Source organism: Entelurus aequoreus, linkage group LG10 (assembly GCF_033978785.1).
Source record: "Entelurus aequoreus isolate RoL-2023_Sb linkage group LG10, RoL_Eaeq_v1.1, whole genome shotgun sequence".
NCBI classification, from domain to species: Eukaryota; Metazoa; Chordata; class Actinopteri; order Syngnathiformes; family Syngnathidae; genus Entelurus; species Entelurus aequoreus.
In genome coordinates, this window is record NC_084740.1 from 38,893,605 (window position 1) to 38,907,173 (window position 13,569).

Sequence of the window (13,569 nt, forward strand, 5' to 3'; positions counted from 1 at the left end):
CGTGGACCCCGACTTAAACCAGTTTAAAAACTTATTCGGGTGTTACCATTTAGTGGTCAATTGTACGGAATATGTACTGTACTGTGCAATCTACTAATAAAAGTTTCAATCAATCAATTAATTGCAAGTATGCTCTTATTTCCACGTTAAGGTTAGCATGCTAACATTTTATGCTAGCCTTTTCACTAATTGTATTCGTTTTAAAATCTAAAAATGGCTTTCGATACTTGGTGCCATTTTAAAAGTACGCAAAAGTTTCCTATGTTGTTATGCTAATTTTTAATACTAGCATTTTAGCTATTCTGATACTTGGCGCCATCTTAGACATATGTTAACTTCTTCTGATAGCATGTTATTGTTTTATATTAGCATTTTTGCTCATTTTAGTCTTATAAACCTAAAATTAATGGGTTTTAAAACATTTTTCCCCATTACATTATGCTAACTGTTCCCAGTAGAACAAGTTAACGTTAGCATGTTGACATTTATTGCTAACATTTTAGCTTATTTTGAACATTTGAATCTAAAATTAATGGATTTGGTTACATGGCGCCATCTTGCAAGTATGCTCTTATTTCCACGTTAGGTTAGTATGCTAAGATTTTATGCTAGACTTTTCGCTAATTGTATTTGTATTAAAATCTAAAAATAATGGCTTTCGATACTTGGTGCTATTTTAGAAGTACGCAAACGTTTCCTAAGTTGTTAGGCTGATGTTTAATGCTAGCATTTTAGCTATTCTGATACTTGGCGCCATTTTAGACATAACTTCTTGTTAGCATGATATTGTTTTATGTTAGCATTTTTGCTAATTTTAGTCTTATAAACCTAAAATTAATGGGTTTTAAAACATATCTCCCTGTTACATTATGCTAACTGTTCCCAGTATAACAAGTTAACTTTAGCATGTTAACATCTCCCGCTAGCTTTTTAGCTTCAATCAACCAGAGGTTCACACAACAGATCGCAGGCTCCACCAAATGTAGTCTGAATCACCTTTTTCATCTCTTACTCCCAAAACTGTATGTTTTCTGTACTGATTCAGAAGATTCATGCTTTGTGGACCAGACAGTCTGGCCCTGACCAGGGTTTGATGTTGATAATTGTTTCAACTTTTTAATAATTTAGACGTGCTGTCATACAAAATGTCACAGTTTCAGTCATTTGGCACTCTGCTACATTGTCCAACACTCTTCAACTAGTTTAGAAAATGTGCATAATATCTTTGCTGTCAAAGAAAGTCAATTAAAGCTGGCATGTCAAGAAAAAAAAGCCCTTCAGTGGAGGAGACAATCTCATTGGGACACCCCCTAAAATATACAGTATATATCTATGTGTAATTGTTACATATGTAGAAAAGGTTTGTGTTTAAAGTTATTGATGGAAACTGAACACCTTTGACACAGCCAATATGCTGATTTCAGGAATCAATGATAAAAAGCAAAGATGAGAGAAAAATACTGCAGTAGAAGCCAAGTCTTTTGTCAACTTTGTGTTTGCTGTGCTAGCAAGCTAACATTAGCCTCATTGCTAACATTAGCTCAACATATTAGCACAATGGAGAGAAGAAAAGTCATTTTACAGCATGATTTAGTTCCATTTAGCATCAGGAAAAGGTGAAAAAGAACGTTTGGATTCGGTGGTTTGACTAGCGCTGCTTGTTGATTCGTCGAGAGCGCCGTAGGCCGCGCCTCCTGCGGTTCTGATTGGACATCCAGGAGCGCAGGAAGTACTTGTCAGGACTGGTCCGGCAAGGGTTGCTCTCTCGGTCAAACTGTCTCTGCAGCTTCACGGCGAGGGCTCGGTCCCGCCTCTCCTGCTGGATGGTGCGGAGGAGGCGCTCGTCGAAGACCTCCGAGTCGCGGTCCTGGTCCAAGTGTTTGGTCTTCTGGTGGCGCTTCCTGCTCCTCTTTGAGGTAGTCGTCTGGTAGTGGACGCCACTGTCGGACTCGATGCGGGGGCTCGACGAGTCTTTTGGCGTCATCTTACAGGACTGAAAGCCCGACTTGTGCGCGTACGGCGAGAACGAATGTCTGCGGCCGAACAAAGCCCCTCCCCCCCGCAACTCCGGAACGCCCACAGTCTTGTCAAAGTCGGAACTTCCTCTGAAAGTCACCTCGCTGCTGTAGCGGACGGCGGGCACGCGGATCTTCACCGACTGTTTCTGAAAGGCCTCGCCGTCCACGTTCGGGGGGTCGAACACCAGCTTTCTCTTGTTGCTGGCGCCGCCCCGAACTCCCGAGGACACGCCCCCGCCGTCTTGGAGCTCCTTGATGGGGCTGGTCAGCGTGGCCTTGGAGTTGACTTTGAAACTTTGGCGGTCCAGCTCGATCTGCCGCCACCTCTGCAGCACGGCCGGGCTGGCCTCGTAGCTGGTGGGCTTAGTCAAGCCGCACGTTAGATTCCGGGGCGTGGACTTGATGATGATGGGCTCCAGCAGTCGGCCGTCCGCCAGGCGTTTGGGCGGCGTGCAGGGCGAGCACACGATGGGTTTAAAGTGGTTCAGCTCCTCCGAGATGCTGTCGTTGCTCTCGGGACTGATGGAGCGCTCCGCTCCGAACTGAAGAAAGCTCAGCGGCGTTGCCGACGATGTCATCGCCGCACGCCAGGCCGGCCGGCGTTCAGGAGCGGAAACGGGCGCCGAGACGGAGCGGCTGTTCTCGGACGAGAGGAGGATTCCCGCCGTGAAGCTGTGACCGATGCCGACCTGAAATGACAGGAAATGATGACCTCAGCTGCTTTGAAGAGCCACGCTAACTGCAAGTGCGACGGACGTCGTACTCTGTCCAACGTGGCCGTCTGCGTGAGCATCTTCAGCTTGCCGCCTCTGTGCTCCAGCGTGCAGCTGCGGCTCCTCTGAGAAGACCTGGTGACCAAAGGGCAGAGGTCAGGGGTCACGCCGCGCGGCTAACGACACAAAGCGAGTGTGACGAGCAGGACCACCTTGCGATGCCCGACGAGGTTCTGGTTCTCCTAACGAAGGCAGACAGAGTCCTGATCCTCTTGCCGATGGGCACCTCGTTCTCAGAGTCCGACAAAACTCCCTGGCAACAAGCGGCTCATTCAGAACTTCATTCACTTTTCGGACTATTTAAGCCAGGAGTGTCAAACTCAATTTTAGTGAGGGCCACGTCGCAATTATGGCTGCCCTCAAACGGCCACATGAAACTGGGAATAGTTTTAAATATAAACATATAATAGCCTTGTTACATAATTTGCAAAGACAACACTTTTTGATCGTTATATTTTTTACAGATTGATGGACAACTTATGCAATTGCATGAGCAACATTTTCATGTCAAAATTGAAATAACAGTGCTTTTTTATTTGCACATAAAACGATGTGGCGGGCCACATAAAACGATGTGGCGGGCCACATAAAATGATGTAGCGGGTCATTTGGGTCACAAAATGATATGGCGGACCACATAATGTGCCTATGTAGCGAGCCATTATAAATGACGTAGCGGGTCACATTAGAATTATGTAGCGTGCCACATTAAAATTATTGGAAGCACCCCAATAAAATTATGTGGCGGTCCACAGTAAAAAATGAGGCACATTAAAATGATGTGGCGGTCCACAGTAACATTATGTGGCGGTCCACATTAAAAAATAATGAGGCACATTAAAATAATGTGGCGGTCCGCAGTAACTTTATGTGGCGGGCCATGTTAAAAATTAATGAGGCACATTAAAATGACGTGGCGGTCCACAGTAACATTATATGGCGGGCCAGATTAAAAATGAATGAGGCACATTAAAATGACGTGGCGGTCCACATTAAAATGTGGCGGTCCACAGTAAAATTATGTGGCGGGCCACGTTAAAATTAATGAGGCACATTAAAATGACGTGGCGGTCCGCAGTAACATTATGTGGCGGGCCAAATTAAAATTAATGAGGCACATTAAAATGACGTGGCGGTCCGCAGTAACATTATGTGGCGGGCCAAATTAAAATTAATGAGGCACATTAAAATGACGAGGCGGTCCGCAGTAACATTATGTGGCGGGCCACATAAAAATTAATGAGGCACATTAAAATGATGTGGCGGTCCGCAGTAACATTATGTGGCGAGCCAAATTAAAATTAATGAGGCACATTAAAATGACGTGGCGGTCCGCAGTAACATTATGTAGCGGGCCACATAAAAATTAATGAGGCACATTAAAATAATGTGGCGGTCCACATTAAAATGATGTGGCACATTAAAACGATGTGGCGGTCCACAGTAACATTAAGTGGCGGGCCACATAAAAATTAATGAGGCACAATAAAATAATGTGGCGGTCCGCAGTAACATTATGTGGCGGGCCACATTAAAAAATTAATGAGGCCCATTAAAATGACGTGGCGATCCACAGTAACATTATATGGCGGGTCAGATTATAAATTAATGAGACACATTAAAATGACGTGGCGGTCCACAGTAAAATGATGTGGCGGTCCACATTAAAAAATAATGAGGCACATTAAAATGATGTGGCGGTCCACAGTAACATTATGTGGCAGGCCACATTAAAAAATAATGAGGCACATTAAAATGATGTGGCGGTCCACAGTAACATTATGTGGCGGGCCACATGAAAATTAATGAGGCACATTAAAATAATGTGGCGGTCCGCAGTAACATTATGTGGCGGGCCATGTTAAAAATTAATGAGGCACATTAAAATGACGTGGCGGTCCACAGTAACATTATATGGCGGGCCAGATTAAAAATGAATGAGGCACATTAAAATGACGTGGCGGTCCACATTAAAATGTGGCGGTCCACAGTAAAATTATGTGGCGGGCCACGTTAAAAAGTAATGAGGCACATTAAAATGATGTGGCGGTCTGCAGTAACATTATGTGGCGGGCCACATTAAAAATTAATGAGGCACATTAAAATGACGTGGTGGTCCACAGTAACATTATGTGGCGGGCCACATCAAAATTAATGAGGCACCTTAAAATTATGTGGCGGGCCATATTAAAAATTAATGAGGCACATTAAAATGACGTGGCGATCCACAGTAACATTATATGGCGGGCCACATTAAAAATTAATGAGAGGCATATTAAAATGACGTGGCGGTCCACATTAAAAAATAAAGAGGCACATTAAAATTATGTGGTGGTCCACAGTAACATTATGTGGCGGGCCACATTAAAAATTAATGAGGCACATTAAAATAATGTGGCGGTCCACAGTAACATTATGTGGCGGGCCATATTAAAAATTAATGAGGCACATTAAAATGATGTGGCAGTCCACAGTAACATTATGTGGCGGGCCATGTTAAAAATTAATGAGGCACATTAAAATGACGTGGCGGTCCACAGTAACATTATATGGCGGGCCAGATTAAAAATGAATGAGGCACATTAAAATGACGTGGCGGTCCACATTAAAATGATGTGGCGGTTCACAGTAAAATGATGTGGCGGGCCACTTTAAAAAATAATGAGGCACATTAAAATTATGTGGCGGGCCACGTTAAAAAAAATGAGGCACATTAAAATTATGTGGTGGTCCACAGTAACATTATGTGGCGGGCCATATAAAAATTAATGAGGCACATTAAAATAATGTGGCGGTCTGCAGTAACATTATGTGGTGGGCCATGTTAAAAATGAATGAGGCCCATTAAAATGACGTGGCGATCCACAGTAACATTATATGGCGGGCCACATTAAAAATTAATGAGAGGCATATTAAAATGATGTGGCGGTCCACAGTAAAATTATGTGGTAATCCACAGTAAAATGATTGGGTGTGGTACATTAAAATTATGTGGCGGTCCACAGTAAAATGACGTGGCGAGGCCACAGTAAAATTATAGGATGAGGCACATCAAAATGATGTGGCGGTTCACAGTAAAATGACGTAGCAGGCCACAATAAAATTAGTGGATGAGGCACATTAAAATTAAGTGGCGGTCCCGGGCTTTGAATTTGACACCAGTGGTGTAGAACATATGCGATGGCATGTGCAACATTTTTCTGTCAAATTTGAAATAAATACATTTAGCCAAAAAGTTCTCTTTTATTTGCAGCCTTTCGCGGGCCACATAAAACATCATGGCGGGTCTTTTGGGCCACGTTGAGATTAATGGATGAGGCACATTAAATTGATATGGCTTTCCACCGTAAAGAGATATAGTGGGCCACAATTAAATGTATGTGGCGTCGAGTTTGACACCTGTAGTGTAGAACATATGCAACATTTTTCTGTCAAAAATTAAAGAACAAATTTAAAAATATATATATTTCCAGCCTTTCACAGGCCACATAAAGGACGTGGAGGACCACTTTAAAAGAAAATCTAAATTACTTTGACACCTGTGATTTATGCAATGACTTACCGGCTCGTCTCTGCGCATGCTCCTCCTCTTCGCCTCCTCTCGGTCCTCACACAGAGACAGCTGAATAAAACAAAATCAGCATTTTGTTTTCCAACAACACCAAAGCTTTTCTTGTAGAACTTTTTAACAGGAAGCAAAAGATCACCTTGTGCTTCATGTTTGGACCTTCTGCTGACATCTGGACCAAACTTGGACACACAAAGACGTCTGACAACACAAACACACACAGTTTTAAATGAAGAGTCCCTGGCTCCTCCTACTCAACATGTCCCAACAAGTCCCTCCGTGTTGTCCTTCAACTTTACAGTTCCATAACTTTAACTTGCCGCCAGCCCATCGAGCTGACACGTGACCAGCTCGGCGCTTACCTGTCGGTGCTCTCCGGTGCTCGGCGTCCTTTACGGCCGCCCCGCCACTCTCGTCCTGGGTCCTCCGTCGTCCCCGGGCCGAGCAGGGCGGGCTGCCGGCGGATCGCGCATGCTCGCGGGCGGCGCGGGTCTCAGCGTGGTTCGCGGGTGGACCCGAGGAGGCGGGTCCGCACGCGGTTCTGAGTCTGGTACGGGACCGGGACTCGCCAGCGTCCGTCGCCTTCCCGGACCGTTGGACAGACCCCGCGGCCGCCATCTTGCCTGGAGAGTGTTCTGCTTCAAAACAAACCCCGCCCTTCCCTGCCAAAAACAAGGCTGGGCCTTCAAAATAAAAGTCTGGACGGGCGGCACTTTGTTTTGTGAGACACAAAAACAAAACTACTGATAGATTTGCGGCTTTTGTTTTAATGCAATGGTAGCACTCAACATTGCTACGTAACTTGTACCTGAATTTCACGTGAAACGTACATTTTCTTAAACCGAAATTGTCAACCGGAAGTGAAGTATCATGTTTTAAAATTCAAAACACAATGAACTAAACATTTGTGCTGATACTGGTTTACAGAAAAAAACCCAAATATATTTGGTAAATTAAAGCAAAATATGTATATTTTTTAGTTGATACACGAGGCGCCTTCTATGCCACAAGATGTCAGTATTGCATCTAAACGTGGTTTGCACACCGTCAGAAGAAGTATTTTGCGCATGCGTCAATAAGCCACATCTCTTGGAATTGTGGGTGTTGAAGTTCCAAATTAGGTAATTCATTTCAAAATACAGTAAAGCAGTGGTCCCCAACCACCGGGCCTCGGCCCGGTACTGGTCCGTGGACCGATTGGTACCGGGCCGCACAAGAAATTTACAACAACAAAAAAATATATATATATAAATAAAAAAATTATATATATATATATATATTTTTTTTTTTAAATTAAATCAACATAAAAAACACAATATATACATTATATATCAATATAGATCAAAACAGTCTGCAGGGATACACTCCGTACGCACACATGATTGTATTTCTTTATGACAAAAAATAAATAAATAAATACCAGCATTCTGTTTCTGTTTCCTTTGTAGCCAGTTCAGTTTTACTTTCGTTTTGCATAGCCATTGCCTTTTCCTTTCCCTTTCGTTCATTTTTGGTTTAAGCAATATGCCTCCCGCTGTGGTCTGCATATTGGGATCACAACAAACCATCCTCGTCTCACCCCACACATTCCGACTTTTGCAAAGCAATTAACTACCAGCTGCCACCTACTGACATGGAGTATTACGTGGTTACCCTGCTGAGTTTTACACAACACAGACACTAAGCAACAGCACATTATTTGCAGATTATAACTATTGATTTGCAAAAAATATTTTTTTGGACCAATTAGGGGAAGTTGCATAATTTCCCACGGCACACCAGACAATATCTCACGGCACACCGCGGCACAGTGGTTGAAAAACGCCGCCCTAGCTCATAACATCACAAACATATATTCGATTTTTGTTAGGGATGTCCGATAATGGCTTTTTGCCGACATCCGATATTCCGATATTGTCCAACTCTTAATTACCGATACCGATATCAACCGATACTGATATATACAGTCGTGGAATTAACACATTATTATGCCTAATTTGGACAACCAGGTATGGTGAAGATAAGGTCCTTTTTTAAAAAAAATAATAATAACATACAATAAGATAAATAAATTTAAAACATTTTCTTGAATAAAAAAGAAAGTAAAACAATATAAAAACAGTTACATATAAACTAGTAATTAATGAAAATGAGTATAATTAACTGTTAAAGGTTAGTACTATTAGTGGACCAGCAGCACGCACAATCATGTGTGCTTACGGCAGAGGTGGGACCAAGTCATTGCTTTGCAAGTCACAAGTAAGTCTCAAGTCTTTGCCCTCAAGTCTCGAGTCAAGTCCCGAGTCAAGACAGGCAAGTCCCGAGTCAAGTCCAAAGTCAAGACTGGAAAGTCTCAAGTCAAGTCACAAGTCCTGCATTTTGAGTTTCGAGTCCTTTCAAGTCCTTTTAACCGCAGACTAATATTTTTACACAGATTGTGTATGCTTTTAAACCGCTGTACTTGTTTATTAAAACAAGTGCATTTGAAATAGCAGGAAAAAAAATAGTACTGACATTGCAATTCATAATAGCACTATTAACCAGTCATTTTAATAGTTTAAACAATTTTAAACATTTAACTCATTCCTTTACAGAATAAACACATTTGCAAAAACAAGTGCAACTGTACTTATTTGTACAAAAGTGTTAACATTGTATTTCCATGGCATATTGCATTGTAACTAGTTCCACAGCAGTTTCTATTCTGTTCTTACCTTATCTCATTGATCTCATCTCATACTGTATGTGTGTTGATGTGTGTGTACACATGAAAAACATAACAAATACATGAACATAACAATGAACAGAGTTGTACTTTTTAGATGTCAGGGCCCTATGCAATATGTACACATATTCTTAATATAGTATACATTTTAACTGACCTTTATTTGACTATGTTTGTCTTTTTGTAGGTGGCTAAAATATGCGGTGCTGCTGACCGCCGTCTTAACTTTATGTTACTGTGTGTGATACATTGAGTAACGTAACGTTAAGTGTAGGTACTTCATGCAACCCTGCTTAAAAAAATCACTTGACAAAAAGTATGAATAAGGTAGCGAACTGCAGTGGACGCAACATATTGCTGTGTTTGAAATGATGTTATAACCATAGACATCTTATAAGTAGACGCAGCATTGGTTGCTGTGACGCGAGCAATTTGCATCTTGAAGTGGTGATGATGAGCCGGCGAGCAGCCTAAACTGACAGTTGACAGGTAGAAAACAAAGATGCCAGGCTGGTGTTCAGCGTTTTCCTGCTCAAATGAGCGTACTGTTGAAAAAAGGAATCGGGGGATTACTTTTCACAAGTAAGATTTAACATTAAAGGCCTACTGAAATGAATTTTTTTTATTTAAACGGGGATAGCAGATCTATTCTATGTGTCATACTTGATCATTTCGCGATATCGCCATATTTTTGCTGAAAGGATTTAGTATAGAACAACGACGATAAAGATTGCAACTTTTGGTATCTGATAAAAAAAAGGCTTGCACCTACCGGAAGTAGCGTGACGTAGTCAGTTGAACATATACGCAAAGTTCCCTATTGTTTACAATGATGGCCGCATGAAGTGAGAGAGATTCGGACCGAGAAAGCGACAATTTCCCCATTAATTTGAGCGAGGATGAAAGATTTGTGGATGAGTAAAGTGCAAGTGAAGGACTAGTGGGGAGTTGAAGCTATTCAGATAGGGAAGATGCTGTGAGAGCCGGGGGTGACCTGATATTCAGCTGGGAATGACTACAACAGTAAATAAACACAAGACATATATATACTCTATTAGCCACAACACAACCAGGCTTATATTTAATATGCCACAAATTAATCCTGCATAAAAACACCTGCGTGTTTGTTATGCTAGCTCCTAGCTCCTCTGCTAGCTCCTAGCTCCATAGAACACGCCAATACAATTCAAACACCTGATCAACACACACAATCACTCAGCCCAAAAGACCGTTTACCTAACCCAAGGTTCATAAAGCTTATATATTTTTAAAAAGTTACGTACGTGACGCGCACAAACGGTCAAGTTATCGAATGTTTAGCAGCCAAGGCTGCATACTCACGGTACCTGATATTCAGCTGGGAATGACTACAACAGTAAATAAACACAAGACATATATATACTCTATTAGCCACAACACAACCAGGCTTATATTTAATATGCCACAAATTAATCCTGCATAGTAACACCTGCGTGTTTGTTATGCTAGCTCCTAGCTCCTCTGCTAGCTCCTAGCTCCATAGAACACGCCAATACAATTCAAACACCTGATCAACACACACAATCACTCAGCCCAAAAGACCGTTCACCTAACCCAAAGGTTCATAAAGCTTATATATTTTTAAAAAGTTACGTACGTGACGCGCACGTAGGTACGGTACGTGTTATGCTAGCTCCTCTGCTAGCTCCTAGCTCCATAGAACACGCCAATACAATTCAAACACATGATCAACACACACAATCACTCAGCCCAAAAGACCGTTCACCTAACCCAAGGTTCATAAAGCTTATATATTTTTAAAAAGTTACGTACATACGCAAAAAAAAGCCAAAGCTGCATACTCACAGTAGCACGTCTGCGTCTTTGTCATCCAAATCAAAGTAATCCTGGTAAGAGTCTGTGTTGTCCCAGTTCTCTACAGGCGTCTGTGTATCCAAGTCAAATGTCCTCCTGGTTAGAGTCTCTGTTATCCGAGTTCTTCCATCTTGACTGCATCTTTCGGGAATGTAAACAACAATCACTGTGGACTGTTGTTGCTGACTACGTTCGAAAAATACGTCCATTTCGCACCGACAACTTTCTTCTTTGCTTGCTCAGCTTCCTTCTTCATAATGCAATGAACATGATTGAAACAGATTCACGAACACAGATGTCCAGAATACTGTGGAATTATGAAATGAAAACAGAGCTTTTTCGTATTGGCTTCAATGTGGAAGGCATACCCGTGTTCGCCGGGCTACGTCACGCGCATACGTCATCCTCAGAGGCGTTTCGAACCGGAAGTTTAGCGGCAAATTTAAAATGTCACTTTATAAGTTAACCCGCCGTATTGGCATGTGTTATAATGTTAAGATTTCATCATTGATATATAAACTATCAGACTGCATGGTCGGTAGTAGTGGGTTTCAGTAGGCCTTTAATGTACTATTGGTTGTATTTTATGAAAAGAATATTACCACAGAGTTGAGAAGGAGCAAAGATCTTCAATATTTGTATGTGAAAATCACAAAGAAATCTTCTGGGGGAGGATGACGCCCCTACAGGGGTTTGGTTTACAAACTTTCAGCCCCACCTAAAACAAAATTCACCAGCCGCCACTGATTATGATGCATTCTCATTTTAGGCAAAATATAAGACAATACTTTCTTAACAGTATAATTGTAACCAGGAATAAGTCTTCAAGTAACAATATTCAAATACTAACATTGTTGGGTAAGACAGCATTTGGTTCTTTTCTGAATCCAGTGAAACAGATTGGTGGTTTTAGCTGATATAAAGACTTACAGGTGTTTATATATGTTTAAGTATTTGGCAGACGCTTTTATCCAAAGCGACATACATAAAAAAATACATATATAACAATCACTGTAAACATGATCATTTAAGGGAAGAATGTAATACAAAATATCAATACAAAGTGTCAAGACAGAATAAACTCTCTGCTGCTGCAGCAACAGAGATACGGTCTATAAGATATATAGATATTTAATGTATTCATACATTGTTTATGTAGGATATACGCATGTATATATAACCTAATCATATTGTTTCTTCAACTTAAAAATAGCTGACCGTTTTTTTCCCCCTTCTCTGGGATTATATTCCCAGTTTTGATCTCGGACGTCTGGTCACTTATAGCATATAAGAATAGTATATTACTGTTAAGCAAACTATGAATAATAAAACATGTGTCCTTTATCATAGCTACACGTATGACAAAAAAGCGCGTGAAAATGAGTGGTATTCAGTGAGGTAAAATGAATTAAATGCGCTGACAGTTCATTGCTCCTGCCAAATGAATTGCACTGAGTGGAGCGGATCACCACTCCAAGATGGCGGCCCCGCGTCTCGTCTGCGCCAGTAAGCAGTAGCGCTCGATGCTGCGTCTACTTATAAGATGTCTATGGTTATGACGTTAGCAGTGAGTTTACAGCCTCACTGATTTAACTACACAGCAAATAAAAGTCATGTTACTTAGCCAATAAACGTTATCTTACATTCAAAACTTACCCTTCTTTGTGCATCTTGTTGAAGTTGTTGCGTCTCCGTCTGTAATATTCGAACTGCGTGATTTGCATACGGCAATTCGTTTTTTGTTGACCAAGTCGTAGTTTTTATACCCGAGCGAAACCAACCTAGGCATAAATCTTTCTCACTGGCACGTTGTTTGACAACTCTTGTTCATTGGTTGTCCTGCAATTTGATTGGCTGAATGCTGTGTGATGAAAACAATGTAGATCTAATTTGATTGGTTGTTGTACTGAGAGCACACACGCTGACACGCAGCACACACGCTGATAGACAGACACGTACAAAATGAAAGATACGGAGCGCTCCCAAATAACTTTTTAAGCTTTAGGTTTTGGGGAAAGTAGCAAGTCATGTCAAGTCAAAAGCCTCAAGTCCAAGTGAAGTCACAAGTCATTGATGTTAAAGTCTAAGTCGAGTTGCAAGTCTCTTTACATTTTGTCAAGTCGAGTCTAAAGTCATCAAATGCATGACTCGAGTCCAAGTCATGTGACTCGAGTCCACACCTCTGGCTTACGGACTGCATCCCTTGCAGACTGTATTGATATATATTGATATATAATGATATATAATGCCCTTTTGTGTGAATGAGTGTAAATGGGGGAGGGAGGTTTTTTGGGTTGGTGCACTAATTGTAAGTGTATCTTGTGTTTTTTAAGTTGATTTAATAATAAAAACAAAAAACAAAAACGATACCGATAATAACAAAAACGATACCGATAATTTCCGATATTACATTTTTTAAAGCATTTATCGACATCTCTAATTTTTGTGTTAATCTGGAAAAATAAAAATCAATAAAAGGAAAACCGCACAAAATCCTATTTTATGGCAATATTTGAATGAAAATCAACCCTTTTTTGTGTGTTTTAAAATCTTCCATATATAATACAAATCGAAAAAACGGCCCTAATTTAGTTTTTTGATTTGCGTTTAAGAATTGAAAATAGAATGAAC

General features: G+C 41.2%; 1 protein-coding gene across 2 annotated transcripts; it reads right to left on the reverse strand.

Moving 5' to 3' along the window:
- Positions 1 to 1,103: 1,103 nt before the first annotated feature.
- On the reverse strand, positions 1,104 to 12,698 carry rnf169 (ring finger protein 169). Of its 2 annotated transcripts, none has more exons than XM_062062145.1 (7): positions 12,595 to 12,698; positions 6,722 to 7,071; positions 6,499 to 6,560; positions 6,354 to 6,413; positions 2,944 to 3,044; positions 2,782 to 2,866; positions 1,104 to 2,707 (listed from the first exon to the last, which is right to left on the reverse strand). In XM_062062145.1, the coding sequence occupies exons 1-7, from the start codon at positions 12,660 to 12,662 to the stop codon at positions 1,649 to 1,651; spliced, it is 1,785 nt and encodes a 594-aa protein (XP_061918129.1). In that variant the 5' UTR covers positions 12,663 to 12,698; the 3' UTR covers positions 1,104 to 1,648. The 2 variants fall into 2 exon arrangements, with proteins under 2 accessions (XP_061918129.1, XP_061918130.1); XM_062062146.1 differs by having other exon boundaries at positions 6,722 to 7,021; positions 12,595 to 12,671.
- Positions 12,699 to 13,569: the final 871 nt, after the last annotated feature.

What these genes read in the sequence shown, in the direction of transcription:
- rnf169 (XM_062062145.1), bottom strand. Translation starts at nt 12,662, where the DNA reads ATGCAAATCACGCAGTTCGAATATTACAGACGGAGACGCAACAACTTC. An exon ending in AACAAGATGCACAAAGAAGG is followed by an intron (nt 7,072 to 12,594) that starts GTAAGTTTTGAA and finishes CACAAAACAAAG; the next exon opens with TGCCGCCCGTCCAGACTTTT. An exon ending in GTCCAAACATGAAGCACAAG is followed by an intron (nt 6,414 to 6,498) that starts GTGATCTTTTGC and finishes TGTTTTATTCAG; the next exon opens with CTGTCTCTGTGTGAGGACCG.